At 52.9% G+C, this 21,365-nt stretch overlaps 2 protein-coding genes and 1 pseudogene across 3 annotated transcripts; 1 reads left to right on the top strand and 2 right to left on the bottom strand.

Annotated features, from left to right (window-relative positions):
* The first annotated feature begins 1,578 nt into the window (after window positions 1-1,578).
* On the top strand, window positions 1,579-6,404 carry Tmem151a (transmembrane protein 151A). Of its 2 annotated transcripts, none has more exons than XM_034484835.2 (2): window positions 1,579-1,832; window positions 4,023-6,404. In XM_034484835.2, exons 1-2 carry the CDS (start codon window positions 1,758-1,760, stop codon window positions 5,352-5,354), a joined length of 1,407 nt encoding a protein of 468 aa, XP_034340726.1. In that variant the 5' UTR covers window positions 1,579-1,757; the 3' UTR covers window positions 5,355-6,404. The 2 variants fall into 2 exon arrangements, with proteins under 2 accessions (XP_034340726.1, XP_076771542.1); XM_076915427.1 differs by lacking the exon at window positions 1,579-1,832 and adding an exon at window positions 1,839-2,395.
* A 3,032-nt stretch (window positions 6,405-9,436) lies between these two features.
* On the bottom strand, window positions 9,437-12,138 carry LOC117721440 (small ribosomal subunit protein uS5 pseudogene; annotated as a pseudogene).
* Window positions 12,139-14,357: 2,219 nt separating this feature from the next.
* Cd248 (CD248 molecule) lies at window positions 14,358-16,881 on the bottom strand. Its single transcript, XM_034489110.2, has one exon. It carries the CDS (start codon window positions 16,842-16,844, stop codon window positions 14,583-14,585), a length of 2,262 nt encoding a protein of 753 aa, XP_034345001.1. The 5' UTR covers window positions 16,845-16,881; the 3' UTR covers window positions 14,358-14,582.
* Between the last annotated feature and the right edge of the window lie 4,484 nt (window positions 16,882-21,365).

Raw genomic sequence — 21,365 nt, 5'->3', positions numbered from 1 at the left:
AAGCCTGAGGACCTAAATTCAATTCCCCAACGGTGGAAGAAGAGAACCAACTCCCAAAAACCATCCTCTGATTTGCACACTTGAGCTACAGTTAAAGTGCACCTCTTTGCACCACCCCACCCAGAGAGAGATACACAAAGCAAATAAGTTTAAAATGTAATTGCATTTAAGCGGGGCAGGAATTGGGGCTGGAGAGATGGTTCAGCAGTTAAGAACACTGGCTGCTCTTCCAGAGGTCCTGACTTCAATTCCCAGCAACCACATGGTAGCTTACAACCATCTGTAATGGGATCTGATTTCCTCTTCTTGCATGCAGGTGTACATGCAGACAGAGCACTCGTATACATAAAATAAATAAATAAATCTTTAAAAAATAAAATAAAAAAGGAGGGATCACCTTAGCTCTTACAGAGGGACAAAGGGAACAGAGGCCGGACCATGGCCCAGAGTGATGGCAATAGTCTGGGTTCTGAACCGCTCTTTAATCAGATTTTCCCTGGATATCTTCCATGAGGACAGGGACTATGTCATTTCTTATATTTTGGTTGTGAGCCTAGCCTTTAACAGCTGAGCCATCTCTCCAGCCTGGACTATGTCATTCCTAACACCTCTTTATGTCTTCCCAGTGCCCAAGCACACTAGTTACACATAGAGGATAGCCAGAAAACATCTAGGCCCAATAAGTAAACAAATGGGGACAGTTAGAAAGATGGCTCAGCAGGTAAGAGCACTGATTGCTCTTCCAAAGGACCTGATTGGATTCCCATCATCCACTCAGCAGCTCACAATCACCTAAAATTCCAAGGGATCAGACACCCTCTTCTGCCCTCTGTGGGCACTGCATGCATGTGGTGTACAAACAGACATACAGGCAAAACACTCACACACATAAAATAAAATAGTAATTTAAAAATAAACACAAAATAAGTAAAGACGGAGGATGGTGAAATATGCTTTTAATCCTAGCACTCGGGAGGCAGAGGTAGGTGAATCTCTGAATTTGAGGCCTCCGAAATGTAAGAAACCCAGGCCTCTGAGGACTATGGAGCAGGGGCTTTACTTGTCCCATACAGGACAAACCTATTCCCCACGCCTAGCCTAAGCATACTAGTGAATTTAATCCAACACTTTTTCATTCCCACTTCTCAGATTGAAAGGCTGAGTTTATGGCTGGAACATGCTGGTCAAAAGTCGTGGAGCCTAGAGTTCCTGACGCCCTGGCTCCAGGCCACCAGCCTCAGAGTCCAGCAGATGAGACTGTCTTTCCCTTCTGGGTATTAACTGTCAACAAGCAAAGCTTCTGGGGTGAAGTCTGGGTGGGCTTAGTGCTGAGCCCATCCCCTAGAGAGGAACCTGGCGGACGTCCACCCACCATGGCCCTCTTCATTACTCAGTTGGGGAGACTCGGGCGCCGCAGAGCAAGGACTCGCCCAAGGTCGCAAGCATGAGCGCAGCTTGAGAAACCAGGAGTCCGGCGGCCCAGACTGGTCTCCCCACAGGCGAGGGGGTGGAGATGGGGTGTGCCCGCGGTGCCAGGCGCGGCCAGCGGCGCCACCGGTGCTGCGGGGGCGGGGTCAGCGGAGGGCGGGGCGCCGGGCACCGCGGCCGCCAACGCCGCCGTGCTCGGGCTGGGCTCGGAGCACTCTTCAGCAGCCGCCAAGCCTAGCGGACGCCCCTCGGGGCCGCGCCGCAGCCCCCCGCGTCCCTGCTTATCATGCCCCGGGCCCAGGCCCGGCAGCCGGAGCAGCCAGGACACCATGCCGGAGGGCGAAGGTGGAGACTGCGGGGAGGTGCCCGCGCTCGTTCCGGACGGCGAGCCGCTGCGGGAGGAGGTACTGGGGGCAAGTAGTGGGAACAGAGCCAGGGCTGTAGAGAGGTGAAGGGGACAAGTAGAGGGGCAATCCCCGGAGATGGATTGAGGAGGAAAGTCCCGGAGCCCCTCCAGCAATGACGTCATTGGGGAGACAGCGTTCTGGTAGGGGTCGAGGCTTCGGGATCCACGTAAGTCAAGGCAGGAATGGGTGGCAGAAATGTAGGGGAGACCCCGACCCTCGGCGCCCCCTCAACCATCTTCTCCTGTCCTGTGACGTCAGCCTCTGTGGCCCCCACACGTCCCTGGTCCATAGCGCAGCTGGGGATGCTGTCCGTGACTGCTAGGGCCATGGGGTCAGGCCCCCAGTCCAGCCCAGTTGCTCACGAGGTGTCGGGCGGTGCCTGCAATGCAGTAGCGGTGGCAGGAACTGGAGGTGGGGGAGGGAAAAAGGGAAGAGAAAGGAGCGGAGCGCTGCTGATACCTTTCTCTCCCCCACCCCCAGGTGAGGACTGAGGGCCCACTCCAGTGGTTGAGATTCTCCAGAGCCCCTCCCCAGCTCTTAGCTAGGAGGATATGCCAAGTGTAAGATGATAGGTGTGGAAATCAGGGTGGGTGAGTGGTCTGCGTGTGTGAGCGGGTATAAATGCACTTGTGTGTGTGGTGTGTGTGTGTGAGAAAGAATTCTGGTGGTATGTTCCCTGTGTCTTCAGTAGGAACATATATACCCTGTAGTCAGGTGAGCCTCTGGTGGGTTTCTTGCCTTGGGTCTTCACCCAAGAGTGTGGGTGTGTATGATTTCATGCTGTGCCTCTCTGGTGTGTGGCTAAGTATGGCTCGTGGGTGTCAGGTTGCTCTAGGGTGGGGTAGATGCGCATTGTGATCAGGTGAGGGTCTTACATGTCTAGGTGCCAGTGTGTAACATGTATGTGCATGTGTGTCCTGTGTTGACGTGGTCTTTCGTGTGTAGGTAGACCTTGCTATGGTCATGATGATTGCGCTCTGAAAATAAGCAAGGTTCTGTTGTTTCTTAAATGAGCAAAGGTGTTCCTTTGTGGTAGGTGGGTCTATGATGAACATGTGTTGGGGGTGTGGATGAGTGGGTGTGTGCCCCTGGTTGGCACAAGTCTAGGTGTCAGAATGCACCTGTAAATTTCATGCACCAAGGCACCAGGCTGCCCTGGATGGGTCTGGGGCCAGTCTCCTCTCCTGCTGGACCTCTCACAGAATGGTAGAGTAGGTGAAATTACCTAGAATCCCACGTTATACTCTCCACCTCTTCTCTCTCAGTTTCCTTTCCCCTTCCCACTTCCTTCACTGCTATTGACACCAGAGCTGAAGTAGCCAGGCTGGTAGTCCTACTATAGAAGATATGCCAAGCCCTTTGGGTCAAAAAAGTACTTTGTGCTGTCCAGCAACTTGTGTCCCTCCCTTCCCTCAGCACAGAGGGAGTGAAGGATGGCCTTTCATTTGCTCCAAGGCCTGAGACTTACACCTACCCATTTCCCATCTCAGCCCCTCCCTCCACCCCCTCCCAGACTTAACAGCCTCTCCCAAGTCTCCTGCTATCCCTTGTGGAACAAGGGACCAGTGGGAGTCACAGGATAGCAGCAAAAGTGTTTATTCTCAGGGCCAGACCTTGTGCTAACAAATTCCCACATGTGATCTCTTTGAATCTTCAACAACCACGTATGCAGATGAGGAAACAGTGTCAGAGTAGAAGGATGAGGGGTCTGCCCAGATCACACTGAGCAGAATGAGTAGAAGAGTCAGCACTTTAAGGTGTAGAGCTGGGCTCCATAGCCTGCCCCCCGCTAGCCCCCCCCACCACTCCTTGCCATATCAGCCTTCTAGATCACCACAACCAAAATACAGACCCAGAGAGAGTAAACATGTAGCCAAATGCACACAACAAATTGGAGACAGAACAGGAACTACCAGAAATCAGATTTCTCAGTAGTCATTGGAGGGGTGCAGGTCATTTGTTCTCTATTGGGATCTTATTTGGGTGGGGGGCTGCTGACTGAGAAACAGCAGGACACAGGAGGAGGCACACTCATAGCAGATAAACGAGGTTTGCTACTGTGAGACTTGCTGCAAAATGGCTCAATCGGTAGAAGCCTCAGTTTCTTGTTCTGTAAAGTGGGTCCACCTCCTTCACACCAGTGGTCCCCACTGACATGTACCTCTCCTTTCTCTGCCCACTCCGCAGCAGCGGCCCCTGAAGCAGTCCCTGGGAGGCTCTCTGTGTCGAGAGTCTCACTGGAAGTGCCTGCTCCTCACACTGCTCATCCATGCCTGTGGGGCTGTGGTGGCCTGGTGTCGCTTAGCCACTGTGCCCCGCCTGGTCCTGGGGCCTGAGGCAGCCTTGGCTCGTGGGGCTGGTGGTCCACCGCCCACCTACCCAGCCAGTCCCTGCTCCGATGGCTACCTGTACATCCCATTGGCCTTCGTCTCCCTCCTCTACCTCCTCTACCTGGCAGAGTGCTGGCACTGTCATGTGCGGTCATGCCAGGCGCCTCGCACTGATGCCAACACCGTGCTTGCCCTGATCCACCGGCTGCAACAGGCTCCGCCCTGTGTCTGGTGGAAAGCCACCAGCTACCACTACGTGCGACGCACACGCCAGATCACCCGCTACCGCAATGGGGATGCCTATACCACCACACAGGTCTACCATGAGAGGGCGGACAGTCGTACAGCTCGGGGTGAGTTTGACTACAGTGCACATGGTGTCCGTGATGTCTCCAAGGAGCTCGTGGGCCTGGCAGACCACGCAGCCACGCGGCTGCGTTTCACCAAGTGCTTCAGCTTTGGAAGTGCTGAGGCCGAGGCCTCGTACCTCACGCAGAGGGCTCGCTTCTTTAGTGCCAATGAGGGCCTGGACGACTACCTAGAGGCCCGCGAGGGCATGCATCTGAAGGATGTGGACTTCCGTGAGTCCCTCATGGTCTTTGCAGACCCCCGCAGCCCACCCTGGTATGCCCGAGCCTGGGTCTTCTGGCTGGTGTCTGCAGCCACGCTGTCCTGGCCACTGCGAGTGGTGGCAGCCTATGGGACAGCCCATGTGCATTACCAAGTGGAGAAGCTTTTTGGTGCCAGCTCACCGCCCCCAGGGGCTGTGCCCAGCGGGCCACCACTCTCTCGCGTGGCCACCGTGGACTTCACAGAGCTTGAGTGGCACATCTGCTCCAACCGGCAGCTGGTGCCCAGCTACTCGGAGGCTGTGGTCATGGGTGCCAGCTCTGGGGCCTACCTGCGAGGCTGCCAACGCTGCCGCCGCTCGGTCAGCAGCAACTCCCTGCCTCCCGCCCGTCCCAGTGGGCCTCGCCTACCCTTCAGCCGCAGCCGCCTCTCGCTAGGTGCTGGGGGCCGAACCACCCCAGGGGTCTTCCGAAGCTTGAGTGGAGGTCCCTTGGGACGAAGAGGGGAGGATACGGAGCCTCTGGAAAGCCCTCCGTGCTATGAGGACGCCCTTTACTTCCCGGTGCTCATTGTCCACGGGGACAGCGGCTGCCGTGGAGATGGGCAGGGTGCACTCTGAGATACCCGCCCCCTGCAGTCCCAGAACACCCCTCTCTCCTCACCATCTCACCATGGGCTTGGATGTCTGAATAACTGTCAAAAACAGGAAAGAAAACAGACCAGCCATGCACAAGGGGTGGGAGTGGAGTGGGATCCTTAGACTAAGATGCGGTGACACGCGGTCTTTCGAGGAGGAAGTAAACACCATCTAAGTTGAGTCTGTGATCTGTCCCCAGCATGGCTCCCCCCAACCATCACCATGTTCCCCTGTGATAGCAGATGATGCTGGGCAGGGAGAGAAGCTTCCAGAAAGACTGGGATGGGGAGGAGACCTGGGCAAGGCTGCCTGTCTCTCTGCCATGGCTGAGCTACATGGGGAACCCTCTAGCAACATAGAAGCACAAACTGGTGGCTTGGGACCATGGCCAGCTGGGATGGCTGTCCTGAAGCTGAACAGCTGGCTGTGGCTACCCCAGAGCTTGGTCCCCTGCCCACCAGAGTCCCCATCCTCCTCTGCTCCATCCCTTTTATCTGCCCTCTGGCTTCTGCTCAGGGCAAGTGCCCTGATTATCCCTCGACCCTAAGGTGTGGTTAGTCCCTGCGCAGCACCCAGTTCTTAGAGCACAGACTTGCTCTCTTGCCCCCACCTCAGTCTCCCTGGTTCCTGCTGCACCCTGACTACATCCAGCTTTCTTTGTGACCCAGGTTTTCCAACTCTGAGCCCCAGCATCCTGAAATTCATATCTGCCTCTGTCAGCCACACAATACCTTGTCTCTACCATTCCCCTCGGCTTCTCTGCTCTTCACCTTCTAGGCGATCCACAGAATGTAGGACTACAGGGCATCCGAGGGGCTCTGCCCTGGTCACAGCCTCTTGGACGATGCCCTGGCCTTGCCTTGAAGGTCCCTGCTTCTCCCATTCATGGAGCCTGTCCAGGGGACACCATCCCTCCCTAGGGAGAACAGAATAGTCCCTTCCCTTCCAACTGGGGATTCCACCCCCTCTCAGGGGCTGGCGGGGGAGGGAAGAGACAGAGAAAATTAAATAAAGTTATGAAACGGAAAGGTTTCACACGTGTGTTCCTGGGTGACGGATCCAAGGCCACTGCTGCAAGCCCATTGAGTACATTGAGTCAAGTGGGTTCAGGGAGGAGACCCAGAGGGAGCTTCTAGCATTCAGACACACGGAGTGGGAACCTTTCTGCCTCGCCAAGGGCCTCTGAGACCTAGGTTTGAGATGCCCTGAGTAGTGGCTACACTCAACTCCAGTATTAGAACCTGGTTACATATGCATTGTCCCAAGTGACTCCTCTTCCAGCCTGGTGGCAATTGCAAACCTGCTGGGCATGCAGAGAACTAAGGGATGATATCTAGTTTCCACAGTGGGGAAAAAGCTATGGCCTGTAACCCAAATACAGTTCCATTTATGGTCACTGAACAGTCTGGGGCAAGTGGACAGAAAGCCGAGACAGGGCAAGCCAGAACAGAATCTCTAAAGAGAGTAAAGAACAGAGGAAGGGCCTCACTCATGGAGGGAGGCACAGGAAAGTGTCTGAATGAAGTGTCAACGTTGTATGCAGAGTTTGCCCACGATGTCTACTGTGCGACAGTGCTGGGGGGAGCAGGGGTGTAATAATTCCCTACCTTCGAGTATCATGAGGGAAACAGAACCATGGCTCTAGACCAAACACCAGAATCTGTGTTTAAACTGGAGTCACGGTGAATGGTTGAGAAGGGAAAAGCTGAGGCTTTACATGAAGACACTTAGCCAAAGTCCTGCTACCTGTAGTGAAGTAGGTAGAGTCTAGCATGCAAGAGGCCCAAGGTTCTAGCTCCAACACTGAATAGCAAGTGTGGTGATGTGAGTCTATCATCCCAGTGTTCAGAAGGTAGAGGCAGGAGGTTGGAAGTTCAAGGTTATCCTCAGCTAAGTATGGAGTTCAAGATTAGCCTGGGACACCTGGGACTCCATATAATAAATAAAGAAACAGTTGAAGTAGAAAACCTTCCAGCACCCAAATGCCAAGAAGGCTTCCTGGGGAAGGCCTCTGCCCTCCCTCCTCCTCCTCTGATACCATAGCTACCAACTGCTCACTGACCCTTCTCCCTTCTTCAGTAGTGTAAATCCAATTGTACCCTAGATAGCAATGACCCCAGCCAAAAGACAACATGTCTACCCTCCCTGGCATGTATAGTGTGATATAATTCTAAGACATAATCAGAAGGAGTGAGAAGGGATTTCTAATGATGTCCTTTAAGATAGAAACAATGTTGAAGAAACCCATTGGTTTTTTTGTTTTGTTTTGCTTCATCCTGTATTCACATTGGAATGTACATGTGATAGCTGGAACTCTAGCAGTTATCTTGGATCTGGAGGTAACTTTGAAAACTGCAGCCATGTTCAGAGAATAGTAAAATCAAGAAAGATCCTGGGCTCCTACTGGCTCATTAGGGTTCCCAAATCACTCCTGATCGCCTACTTCCAGACTTTACTGAAAAAGGAGTAAAATGTAGTTTATTTAAGCCACTATTTTCCCTTCACTTCTATTACCAACAGCTTTTATTGTCAGGTGATGGTGGTGCACACCTTTAATCCCAGCAATCAGGAGGCAGAGGCAGGCAGATCTTTGTGAATTTGACACCAGCCTGGTCTGCAGAGCAAGTTCCAGGACAGCCAGGGTTCTACAGAGACAGCCAGGGTTATACAGAGAATCCCCGTCTTGAACAAAACAAAAACAAGAAGAAACTAGGATTCTTGCTGTCTCTTTTTCCAGCTGTGGGTCAAGAATTCAGCCAAAGCACAACGAAGACCCCTATGTCTGCCTGTCACATATAGGGCTTCCTCTGGAGGTCACAGGAGTCCAGCTGGGTTGTTCCGAGGTTGCTTCCCGCACGGGTCTGGCATAGGCATCAAGGGACTAACTAGAGATGCTGACTAGAGCAGCCACTCATGGAATCCTGTGGCCCGGGTCTCCTTATGCCCTGTTAACTGGCTGCACGGACAAGGAGAACAATAAGGGAACCATGTTGTCACACAGAGGCACAGCTGAAGGTTGTCAGACATCAGGCTTAAGTGGGGAGAACATAGATCCCACTTCTCCACCGGGTATGGTAGCACAGCCCTGGGACCCCAGAACTAGGAAGTGAAAGCAGAAGAATCAGGAGTTCAAAGTCACTTTAGACTACACAGTGAGTTCCAGTCCAGACTCTGCTACCTGAGGCCCTTTCTCAAAAAAACAAAAATAAAAATAAGCAAACCAACCTCTCCCCGCTCCAAGAAAAAAAAAAAAAAAAAAACCAAATAAACAGGAGATGGAGGGAATAATTATGTCTTCCTTACAAATGAGATGATGGTTGGGCCCAGGCCACTGCCTGTGCCCCTACAGCTTGGTGTGCCTTTACGATGTTGGCTGGAGGCAGGGTGGCAGCAGTGTGTCAGATGTGGGTCTTCTCAGGACATAGTGACCTGCTACATTTATTGGGGTCTTTTATACTCATAAATTCAGATGACAGGGATGATGAACAATATCTGGATTTTTTAAAGACAGAGGTGTGTGTGTGTGTGTGTGTGTGTGTGTCCCCTGGCTGTCCTAGAACTAGTTCTGTAAACCAGGCTGGCCTTGAACTCACAGAGATCCATCTGCTTCTGCCTCCAAAGTGCTGGAATTAAAGGCCTGTACCACCACTGCCCAGGGTAAGTACACTTCTAATGCTATAAATCACTCTGGCTGTGATATTCAGTTATAGCAACAGAAAACAAGTTAGTCCTATTTCCCCAGAATGGTTGGAGTGTTGGGGCTCACTGTGAACACCCTGGCAGTTTTCTGGGATTCTCTCAGCAGCATCGTATGATGAATGGACAAACCCACACTGTCAGCCTGGACCTCTGACTGGAGTTGCACATGCCAGTGTCCATGGTTTGAGCAATCCAGAGATAACAGCTGAACACTTCATCCTCAACACTGACAAACAAGTTGTCTCAGTCAACACACACAACTCAAGGACTCCCCATTAGGCCTCATCACCTCAGTGTTGCCACTTTGTAAATCAAAATTCAGCATGAGATAGGGACAAACCTTATTTCTTTTTAACAGACTTCATTTATTTTTCTTGTAATAAAAACTCTTCTGTGGTAGCCACAGCTGGGGCCTGGAGCCTGTGAACAGAGACTCTGGTGTGGATCTTCACAAGATGATCAGTGAATTCCTGAGAAGGAGACTTGGTGAACACAATCTCTTTCCAGAGGTCAGGGGTCAGGTAACTGTGGGTCTTGGAGATGGCATCAAAGGTGGCCCTGGCAAAGTTGCCCAGAGTGGCAGTTCAGCCTTTGGCTAAAGTGTAGCAGTCATCTATACCAGCCATCATTAGTAGCTTCTTGGGTACAGGAGCAGAAACAATGCCAGTGCCTCTGGAGACAAGGATGAGACACACCAGCACAGAGCCACAGAGGCCTATCACCTTGTATGGAACAGTGTGGAGCTTGCCAATCTTGTTCCTCCAGTAGCCTCTCCGCACAGGGACTATGGAAAGCTTGGCCAAGATGATGGCCCCTCTGATGACAGTGGCAACCTCCTTGGAGCATTCAACACCAAGACCAACGTGACCATCGTAGTCCCCAACAGCAATGAAAACTTTGAACCTGGTCCGCTGGCCAGCCTGAGTCTGCTTCTGCACTGGCATAGTTTTCAGAACCTCATCCTTTAGGGATGCACCCAGGAAAAAGTCAATAATCTCAGACTCCTTAACAGGCAGGGAGAACAGTTAGCTCTCCTCCAAGGACTTGATCTTCATTTCCTTAACCAGGTGGCCCAGCTTGGTGACCGGGATCTGCTCCTTGTCTTCATCTCCATGAGCCCAGGACCTCAACCGCAGCCCCTAAGACTGCTGCCAAATCCTCTGCCAAAGCCACCTCGGCCTCCTAATCCTGGGCCCCCCAGGGCCTGAATTCACTTCCACAAGTTGTCCTCTAACCTCCACATTTTAAAAAAGATTTATTTTATGTGTATGAGTGCTCAATCTGCAGGTACACCTGCATGCCAGACTAGGGCATCAGATCCCATTACAGATGGTTGTGAGTCACCACGTGGGTGCTGGGAATTAAACTCAAACCCCCTGGAAGAGCAGCCGATGCTCTTAGCCAGTGAGCCATCTCTCCAGCACCTCACATTTTAAAAATAATAACAAGCATACCCTCACCTATACAAAAAACCAACCAAACAACCAACAAACAAAATTGTTTAAAAATCACAGGATTTTGGATCGGCCTTCTATGTCTACTTTGGTCCCTAACTCAAGCAATGCCTTCAGCTTTCATATCTGTTAGGTGGTAGGAAGAATGACATCTAAATCATGGGCCTTACAGCTCTCAGTTGAGCTAGGTGTGTCTTGGACTAGGTCTGGACAGAAAATTCCCTGTTATTTTCAATTTGCATCAAATGCTACCACCACCTGTAGCATTGAGGGCACTGAAGTTGGCTTGCAGTCCTGGGCCTGAAGCTGTCCCAGGGGCCCTGTGGGAATGGTGAGTGCTTGAACTTCACCGCTAACTGAAGAAGGCTGGAAAAGGGGGCTCCGTAGAAGAAGCCTCCTACGTGAGGCTTCCTCCACCGCTCCTCTCTGTCGGCCCCAGAGATACTTGAAACCGTTTTATGGAGCCTTGTGAACTTCTGCCTTCTAAAACACACTCTCGCAAAAGGAGTGAGCAGAAAGTATTTTTAGTTTATGTTTAGGCTGAAAGAAGTCTGTCCTGAGATTCTGGTTGACGTCAACACTTTCCTAAAAACTACCACCTTCAGCTTCCGAACAGGGCTTTAGAGCCAAAAACCACACCCTAGTGAGAGTAAATACTTACTTCAGAGCACTTGACGGAGCGATTGGAGCCCGGCTTCAATGATTCTGGGCTTCCGGGTGAGAAAGTGTGTTTTCACCTCTGACAACAGGATTATAGGGAGGAACAATTTGAGTTCTACCAGACAATTTAAAGATTTTCCAGGGCCACTTGATAGGGTGACTTGACAACTGAAGTGAAGCACCCTTGAGTTCAGAATCCCAAACGTGAGGAAGGACATTTGTCTTGTGGGGCAGGGGAATCGGCAGATATTTAGTAGCACAAACAAATTAAATAATTATTGAACAATTAGTATGCATTTGAGGATAATCTTCCGGTGACCGCAAGTCCGGGGTGCTAACGCCAGATGGCGCTAAATGGCCACTCATTGACCCTGTCCGGTTCTTTAACCGTATGAATAAGAAGGAAAAAGGCTCCAGAACTGGGATTTCTGTTTAGAGGTAAGAGGATTGGGGCATGTGCGTGTGCGCGTGGTGTGCCTGCGGGCCGAGTGTATTTTGCATCCAGGGAGGCAGAGTACAGATGTGGGAGGAGCTAGCCACAATCAGGGGGCGGAGCTGAGTGGGAAGGTAGGGTTTCTGTTCTTCTGAGGAGTCTGGAGAGCGGGCTTTTGGTGATTTTGGTGTGTTTGTGTGTTTGTTTTGTTTTGAGACAGGGCTTCTTCTCTGTGTAGCCCTAGCTGTCCAGGAACTCACTCTGTAGACCAGGCTGGCCTCGAACTCAAAGATCCACCTGCCTCTGGCTCCTGAGTGCTGGGATTAAAGGCGTGCGCCACCACTGTCCTGCAAGAGAGAACTTATCAAAAATTGCTTTTTAAAATTCTTATTTTGTGTGTGTTGTATTAGTGATAGTGCGACTGTGAAAGTCACAGGACAACTTGCGGGAATTTATTCTTCCCTTCCACTAGGTGGGTCCCAGGGATGGATCTCAGGCAGTCAAGCTTGGCAGTAGGCATCTTTACCTATCTCGTGACCTTAAAAGGGCTTCCTTGGGTGGATCCGATTTAAAGGTATTATTAAGAGGCGTGGCTTGTGAGCACCTTCATAGGACCAGACAGAGGAGGGTTTAAGCAAGTGAACATTACTTGGGGGTAGTTCTTCTGCGGTCCTAAACTCAGTGAGGGGGCGGGGTCTGAGGATAGCTCGAGGGTAATTCCATTCCCTGGAGGGCGGTGTTTGCTTGGGTCTTTTAGGAAGAGCGTTTATATCTCGGCGGGATATCCTGCAGAATCCCAGACTCTGACGGGACAAGCACGAGAATGCGCAGTCTGGGCGGAATTCATACCTCGGTGAACACAAGATTTATAAACTCCTCTTGCTGTCTCCGCTTCTGCCTAGATGTGGAGACGCAGCTTGTTGCTTGTGGGCGGGGTCCTGGGAGAGCTGATAAGGGGCTAAGCAATAACTCTGAAGGCATCTTTGAGCTGGCGAGGGATGAGGCTATGGCTTTGGTGGGCGGAGCCTCCGGAGTTTTCTCTCTCCCACCCCGCCCTCGCCTTCAGGGGGCGTGGCTCATGATTGGAAGGGCGGGCTGATAATCGAGGCAACCTCCGCCGCGCAGAGGTGAGGCTCAGCCTGAGAGTTAATGGGCGGAGCCTGAGACTCAGCGCTCGGTTGAGGCGGAGCCTGAGACCGGGCGCAGGCGGGGGCTCTGCCCTGGGAGGCCGTCTGTTTAGGCCCGCACGCAGCTCCGCATCTGGTGCTCATTACTAGATGACAAAGAGCCGGCTCTGGGCCCCCTTCCCCACACCCATCCTCCCGCGGACTACAGAGCATTTAACTCTTTCTTTCCCTCAGGGTGCTGTCTACCCTCTGCCAGGGGTCATGGGAAGGAGCTTAAGGCCTCCGTCCCAGCAGACCGTGTCATTCCATAAATGGTGCCTCAGGCCCACGCTTTCTGGAAAACCAGGCGACCTCCCTCCATTCCATCCATCAATCACCCGCCCCCTCGACTGCATCTCCGAGGTTAAAGCTGGGAAGGATCTGGCAGGGGCGTCTGGTTTGAGTTAGGGGAACGTGAGAGTGGCTACCCAGGCGGTGCGTTCCCTCTGCACCCCTCTGTGAACCCCCACTCCTAGTTGGTCAATAGCCCCCGCACTCCCTCTCCTGGTCTCCTGGGATATGTGACATAGGGGCTTCGAGTATAGAAAGGGCTCTGGGGCACCCCTCCTCACCTGCCTGGGGTGGGGGTGCGGCTTTGCCCAGTCCTAATTAGAGGCCCCAGAGGGCTGAGCTGAAAAATTATAGAGGTGGTGGAACCGGCGCCTCCCTCTTCCAGGTCCTGTCCCTTCCCCCAAAGACAGTCAACTGAGGATGAGGGGGAGGTTATCTCACACTCTGATCTCTGACCAGGACAAAAGCCCTGGGTTTTCCCTCAAGCTGCTAGAGTCTGCCAGGATCTTTGCTAAGATGCCGCTTTGAAAGATGCCGCTTTCACCCCACAGGGTGAAGAGTAAAATGTGTTTCCTAATGGGAAGGCCTTGTTTCTAAGTGGACCCAGGGAGCTAGAACAGGGCTTTCCCCAACCCAGCCTCCTGGGTACCTATTCTTACTTCCTCCCCGTACTACCTTCTATGAAGGAGGCATACCTACAATCCTAAGGTGGCTGCATCCTTGGGTGATCCTGATTCTCTGCCCAGACTTCTGGGCAACATATGACGATGGCAAAGAATGTTCAGAAGAAAGTTTAGAAAAGCAGACTACTGGAGACTCCTCTCTCCCTAATCTCCAGCCCCATCCTACCTGAGATTCCCAAATTCCACTGGCCTCCAGTTCATCAGAGACCCTCACTCAAGACCTCCCCTCAAATTTTCGTTGCATTTTAATAAACTGGGAACAAGTATGCACTTTCTCCCTTACCAAACCTCCAGACCACTTGGCCTGCTGTGTAACAATGGGTAAGTATGGCCTTGCCCTCTCCTGTCTCATTTCTTTTTTCTTTTTTTTTTTTTTCTGGATGCAATCAGCAGAGGTTTATTAGGGGAGGAGCCGGCGGTCAAAAACGACAAGCTCTTTAGCTCCAAGAGCAGGGTTTTTGCCTCTCCTGTCTCATTTCACTGAAAAGTATGAAGCATACTTTTTCTTAAAGGGTTCTTACCTTACCTAGATAATGGAAGGAAGCTCCATTTCCCCCTGAGGCCTCCCAGACCCTTCCCTCAGGCATCAGTGGGGATCACGAACTTTGGGTGAGGTTGGCACCCCGTTTATTGGAGAAGATCCCAGCGCCCACCCCTTTGAGGTCCTGGAGTCCTTTGGTGTGTCCTCTGTCATGAATGCTGGGCCCAAAGAACAGAACCTCCTCTGTCCAGCTGGGCAGCCCCCATAAGTCCCTGGTGTGGTCTCAGCCATGTGTCCAAAGTAAGTCCTTTCCTTCTACCCCGCAAGGGGTATCTGCACCCCATCACACACTGGTTCTACAGGTCTGTACCCCTGTAAGGCTGCCTCTGGGGGGCATGGGTTCTGTTGCGCTCTTGTTCCCAGCATGTGTGACCCAGCGATAGCAGTCAGTGATCCGCTTGCTGGGCACATGGGAGCCACAGCGAGTGCAGTACACGATGCCCAATGCAAGCAGGACCACCAAGAAGACACACGTTGGTACCAGCAGTGCCACCAGCAGCCAGCGGTCATCCCTCTGGCTCTGGCCTGCAAGACCTGACTCTGCCAGGGCTGTTGGAGCTGCTGTGGGGCCCACTGAGGGCAGCCGTGGCACTGATTTGGGACTGGAAACTCCTTCTCTTGGGACTAGGGGGGCTCTGGAATAGGAGTGTGTGGGGCTAATAGTTGAGGTCTGGTTAATGGGGCTCTGAGGGGGCAGGGGAGAAGGGAAGGTTGGGGGCTGGTTGGCAGCAGGCACAGGGGTTTCATGGACAGAAGACCTGGAGTTCGTAGGCAGAGGAGGCTGGAGAGCTGAGACAGAAAGCTGTGGGGCCTGGGTTCTGATACCTGGAACATCTGGGAGCAAAGGGTGTTGGCGGCGGGCTTTGGAAGTGGTATCCCCAGGATCAAGGTTAGATGGGATTGGAGGCAAGTAAGTGATAGTGTGGGTGTCTGGTGACATCGGGGCCTGGTGGGGATAGTTGGTTGAGATAATGGGGGGCTGGTAAGGAGGAGGCTGTGCTGGGTGAGTGGCGGAGGTTATCCCAGGCCTGTGGCCAAAAGGTAGGTCTGGATAACTGGTCTTGATTTTGGGGACCTGGCGCTCAGGGAACACAGCTGGAGGTGTGGCAGGGGCCATGACAGGTGGGTGGACAGGGCTCAGGGGTGGGTGTATGGCTGAAATAACAGGGGTCTTTCTCGTGGCAGAGATCACCATGGGTCGTGTGGCAGACACCACTGAGGAACGGTAGGGGCCCCTGGGGGCACTAAGTGGGGGTGGCCAGGTAGGCTCCAGGTGCAATTTCTGAGGCTCTCCATCCTGTGGAAAGTTGGGCCTATAGGGCAGGCCAAAGTCAGGCGGATGTGTAGGTGCCATCCATAGGACCCCCTGCTCCTCTGTCCAGGTGCCATCAAAATCCTCCCAGGGCTCCTCTTCATCCTCCCCTTCTTCTCCGTCATCCAGCAACTCATCTCTAAGATCCTGGGAGGCCTGGGCACCCATGGCTCCTGCAGGGCTACAACTGATACCATCTGCCTCAAGCTCATGCCCCTCGCTGCAGTAGCACTCAAAGCCACCAACATAGTTGACACACATCTGCTGGCACACGCCAGCAATCTGGCACTCATCCGTGTCCACGCAGCGGTGTGGCTCATCCTCAGCTGGCCGGAAGCCTAGGCGACAGTGGCAGCTGTAGCCTTGTGGCCCACCGGGCTCACACTGCTGCTCACAGGGTGCCTGGGCACAGGGGTCTTCACAACTGTGCCCATCTGCTGCTAGATGGAAGCCTTCACCGCAGCGGCAGGACACACCGCCATCCACCTCTTCCACACACTCATGTTCGCAACCCCCGTTGTCAGGACCACAGCCAGTCCCTGGGCACAGTGGGCCGGTCTGGGACCAGCCCACGCCACCTGAAGGTTGTTTCACGCACAGCAAAGAAGCTCCCCTGCCAGCTTGGCACTGCACAGCTGCCACGGAGCCAAAGGGCAGCCATTCGAACTCGCTGGAAACCAGGTTGAAGGGTGTGGTGTAGACAGCTGGACCGGCTTGACCCACCTCAAGCGGCAAGGCAGGGCAGGCACCCTCAAAACCAAACTGGCAGAGGTAGCCATCGACAGCCAGTGTGCACGAGCCTTCGAGCCAGCGATGCTCTCCGCTGGCCTCAAGGGCAGCACAGCGCTGGGCCGGGCAGGGTCCTTCCGTAGCCGGCTGGGCCCAATTGGTGAAGGCGGTGTCCTGGTCTCCCGTGGTCCATAGGAAGCCTCGCAGTGGGCGCTGCGGCTGGCATTGCCGAGCCTGCCGCTGCAACCCAATCCATAGCAGCCTGTTGGCGGGCCCGACGCCCACCAGGCTGTCCACACGCCGGGCCTCCTCCGGGGTCCGCGGCGTGGCCAGGTTGCCCCCCAGTTCCCGGCAAGCCCGCCAAGCTTCCAGGAATGTGCGGCGCAGAGGGAAGAGCGCGTAGCAGCTGCTGGGACCGCAGGCGGCTCGAGGCTCCAGCGTCCAGGGGGCCTGGCCCAGTGTGGGCACCGCGGCCGCCCAGGCCAGCAGCAGGCGCAGCAGCATCGCGACGCCCCCCGACTGGCCGGGCTCGGGCTTGCGGCTGCTCTTGACAGGGGGAGGGATCAAGGCCTCCGGCGGGAGGGCCGGGGGCGGGCCCGGCGGACTCACGCCTTGTAAGGAGTGGGCTTGGGCTGGGGCCGCTGCCAGCTCCCCTGCTAGCTCCCCGGGGGCTGCTGGAGCAGGAAGCAGTGGGGTTGGGGGTTCTGGGGTGAGAGGCGAAGGGCAGAGGAGGGGAGGAGGTAAAGTTAACTAACGGGCTACCTCAGGCGGTACAGAGCTGAGCGTCAGGGAAAGGGGGACCTGCTTGCCTGAGAGGCATCCCCAACCAACCGTCTGAAACTTCAGCAGTGTCTGCAGCTCAGGCAGTTGGGGTGAAGCTGCCTTCCAGAGAGACTCCCGAAGACTGGAATCTGGATTCACCAGTGTCAGTAGAAGGCTGCACTCTGAGCTCAACGACAAGATCCTGCCAGCCCTTTCTCATCACACATATGTGTGCGACTCCTTCCAACTCCTGGCAAGAGCATCTTCTCTGACACCCTAAGGCCGCCAAACCCCAGCCTCACACACGCAGTTCTCCTGACATGCTATGTATGCCCTTAGGTGGACAAGCAAGGATGATGTGGCATGCTAAATGGTCTACACTATGAAGCCCCGCCCATTCTTGCCTAGGCCCGGCTTGAGAATCAACTTGATAACCTCCGTGTGAACAGTCTCAACCAGACATTTATTTGATGAGCCCCTTCGCTCACCCTACTCACTCACTCCCAAGGTTTTTTTTTTTTTTTTTTTTTTTTTTTTTTTTTTTTTTTCTCCAGCAGGATCAGCATTAGGGGTTAGGGAGTGAGGAAGAGGCCAAGGGCTGCTCTCCCCTTACCCTGGCTCAGTCAGGGGCCCTGGGAACCTGGGCTTAGAAGGGGAGGAGGCTGCCCCCAAACAGGAAATGCCTCTCTGGGCTCCTGCTGCAGGAGGGCAGGGTGCATGACTCTGGGCTCCATGGAGGCTGAGCTCAACTCAGGGTGATCAGGGCTGCTTTGAGGGGACCTGTGTAAGACCATGTATGGGCATGGGGACACAATGGGATAGGCAAGTGTGACACAGGCAGCATATTGTCCTTCTTACTCCCAGGGCCTGCTGCATAGCCTGCTCAGGGTCCTCTTCCAGCCCTTCCTGGAAGCCTCTGGAGGTTTGCACACTGGGCCTGGCACCCCGGGTGGCCCTGGGAATCTGTATGAAGGATTAACCCCTGCATATTCTCTCTCTCTCTCTCTCTCTCTCTCTCTCTCTCTCTCTCTCTCTCTCTCTCTCTTTAAGAGATGGATTTTGCTATGTTGCCAAGGCTGCCCCCAACTCTTGGGTTCTAAGTAGCTGGTACTAGAGTCACCCAACACCAGGTAATCTTTTTATACTTTTGTTTTTACTTTGACTTTTTGACTTGTCAAAAAAGTTTTGTTGGACATTTTTAAAATTTTGCTTTTTGTTTATGAGTGTTTTATCTGCACGAATGCATGTGCACACTGTGTGTGTGTGTGTGTGTGTGTGTGTGTGTGTGTGTGTGTGTGGTACCTTCAGAAATCAGAAGAGGGTATCAGATTCCCTGGAACTGGGCTTATAGGTATTTGTAAACTACCATGTGGGTGCTGAGAACCAAATTTGGGTCCCTGCAAGAGCAAGAAGTCCTCTTAGCTGCTGAGCCATCTCTCCAGCCCCCTGTTTTTGATTTTTCTGAGGCAAGGTCTCATGTGTAGCCCAGGCTGAGCTGGAGCTGTTGTAGTCAAGGATGGCTCTTCCTCTTGCCTCTGGTCTGGCATTAGTTAACACATGATAATTTATATTCTCAGCAGAGTTTGAGCCAGCTGGGGATGTGGCAGTAGTGGCAGAGTAATGTCTGGTCCTGGGTTGGATTCTCAGCACTTAAAACCTCTTGACCCATCGGTAAGAAAGTGAAAGAGAAGTTTTGTTCTTTGGGACACTGGCCCGGCCTGGATACTTTGCTGTTGACCTGTGTGGGTTCCAGGCTATCTCTGAGCCTTCATTCGTGTGTCCCCCCACCCCGCACCACTCTTTTTTGTTTTGTTTTTTGTTGTTTGTTTTGTTTTTCGAGACAGGGTTTCTCCGTGTAGTCCTGGCTGTCCTGGAACTCACTCTGTAGACCAGGCTGGCCTCGAACTCAGAAATCCACCTGTCTCTGCCTCCCAAGTGCTGGGATTAAAGGCGTGCGCCACCACCGCCTGGCCGCACCACTCTTTTTTAAAGACTGGTTTTCACTATGTAGCTCTGGCTGGTCTGGAACTCACAGAGTCCATCTGCCTCAGGCTCCCAAGTCCTGGGATTAGCTCCCTTCTCTTCTTTATTTCCCTTCCTCTTCCCTCCCCTTCCTTTCTCTTCTCTTTTTCTGCCAAGTCTTCCCTTTTGTGTAGATCTCACTGCAGCAGTACTGGGATTATGGGTGTGGGCCGCTGTGCCTGGCCTCCATTGTCCTCCCCCCCCCACACACACACACACACACACGACATGGGGATAAGTGTGTGCAGGTTCTTCAGCTCCTCTACTGTTGCCCCACTCCCTATTTGCATATGTGTTTTGTCAACCGTCAACCGCAGAGCACAGGACAATTGTTTGGTAGTCTTCTGAGAGAATCTAGGTGCCAGTGGGGACCAAGCTGCTTTCACTAACTACCTCACAGTGCCCAAGTTGGTACTGCAGACACAGCCAGGCTGCGAGAAAACCACTGTTTATACAGCGCTTGCTCGGAAGTCTTATGCTCAAAGCATGCAGGGTTACTCCCCTTCTCAGGAGAGCAAAGTCCATCCTTCCGTTGATGAAAGAGCCAAAGCTTGAGCTCACCCTTCTGTTCTATCTGTCTTCCACACCCTTGTCCAGTACCTCAGCAAATCCCATTGGCATCATTTTCTCTCTCTCTTTCTTTCTTTTCTTTTCTTTTCTTTTTTTTTTTTTTTTTGTTTTTTTTTTTTTTTTTTTGTTTTCTGAGACAGGGTTTCTCTGTGTAGTCCTGGCTCCTGGGTGTCCTGGAACTCACTCTGTAGACCAGGCTGGCCTTGAACTCAGAAATCCGCCTGCTCTGCCTCCCAAGTGCTGGGATTAAAGGCGTGCGCCACCACTGCCCAGCGGCATCATTTTTCAAAACTAGATCAAGAGTGTGACCATTTCATAGCACTGTCTTTTGCCTTCCTGTCCACCCTGGTTGTCAGTCTCCTAGTTGAGCCCTGCAACTAACACTCTCTCTCTCTCTCTCTCTCTCTCTCTCTCTCTCTCTCTCTCTCTCTCTCTCTCTCCTTCCTCTTCCTCTTTTTCTCCCTTATGGGGAGAATCTTTAAAAAGCAAAGGGCTAGAGAGCTGTCTCAGGGTTAAGAGTACTCATTACTGTTGCAAAGAACCCGGGCTGGGCTCCCAGCACGCACACGGAGGGTCACAACCATCTGTAACTCCAGTTCCAGGGAATCTGATGTCCTCTTCTGACCTCTTCCATACACTGGGCACACATGTAGTGCATACAGTATATGCAGGCAAAAACACTGATAAAATAAAACATCTTATACACATACACACAGGGAAAAAGCAAACCTGGCCAGACCCAGCCTCTCCTCTACTCAGGGCCCTCGGGGGCCATCTCTCACTCGGAGGTAGCCAAAGTCCTGCTATGTGATCTGTCTCCAATGCTCAGTCCACCCTCCCCCCACCCCACTTCTCCCTTGGTCCTCCCTTTGTTCTAGCCACTCTGGCCTTGTCTATGCCAAGCCTTGGGCCCAGCAGGCATTGAGCTTAGGACCTTCGGTCCCATGTTCCCCTCTACCTGCAACATCCAAATGCCCTCTTTGCCTGTTACTTCCTCAGGTCTCAGTTGAAGCAGCAAAGTCCCTGACCCAAACACCCACACGACTCTCCTCTCTCTGGAGTCTCCCCTACCTCCCAGCCCTCATCAATTACTCTCTGTCATGGTGTATTCTTTGTTGTTGACTTGAACCCCCTTATGTCCTGAATCCTACCCAGAATCCCTCAATTGTAGCTGGCATTATTGACACTCAGATATATAGACATGAGTGGTTTGTTCTGTGCTCTGGCTTTGACCCATACGTGAGTAGCATCTTTCCAGTTAGGACAACAAAAACACATCTCCAGTTATTGCCAAGTATCATGTGCTCAGTGGAGAACTCCTATCCTGGGAGACTGCGCTCCATGGCAGCAGACTCAGTGAGACCTGTTGTGCCTCGGAGCCTCTGGGCCCAGAGGCTCTGCTTAGTAAAAACTGTAAGTAAAAATTAGTAAGAAGCACTGAAATCCCAGCACTTCAGAGGTTGAGGCAGAGGATTAGAAATTCACTTTGATCCTTAGAGGCATAGTGAGTTTCAGGCCAGGCTGGGATGGAAAAAGATAAATGGGACCCTGTTAAAACAAAACAAAAACAAACAAAATAAAAAACGGAGCTGGAGAGATGCCTCAATGCCTTAAGAGCACTGACTGCTCTTCCAGAGGTCCTGAGTTCAATTCCCAGCAACCAAATGGTGT

This window comes from Arvicanthis niloticus, chromosome 1, assembly GCF_011762505.2.
Source record: "Arvicanthis niloticus isolate mArvNil1 chromosome 1, mArvNil1.pat.X, whole genome shotgun sequence".
In the NCBI taxonomy this organism is placed as follows: Eukaryota; Metazoa; Chordata; class Mammalia; order Rodentia; family Muridae; genus Arvicanthis; species Arvicanthis niloticus.
Note: the sequence above shows the minus strand (reverse complement) of the source record. Positions and strands in the feature narration are given on the sequence as shown.

Coding starts and splice junctions, on each gene's coding strand:
- Tmem151a (XM_034484835.2), top strand. CDS start 1,758: ATGCCGGAGGGCGAAGGTGGAGACTGCGGGGAGGTGCCCGCGCTCGTT. Junction 1,833..4,022: donor GCGAGCCGCTGCGGGAGGAG/GTACTGGGGGCA, acceptor CCCACTCCGCAG/CAGCGGCCCCTGAAGCAGTC.
- Cd248 (XM_034489110.2), bottom strand. CDS start 16,844: ATGCTGCTGCGCCTGCTGCTGGCCTGGGCGGCCGCGGTGCCCACACTG.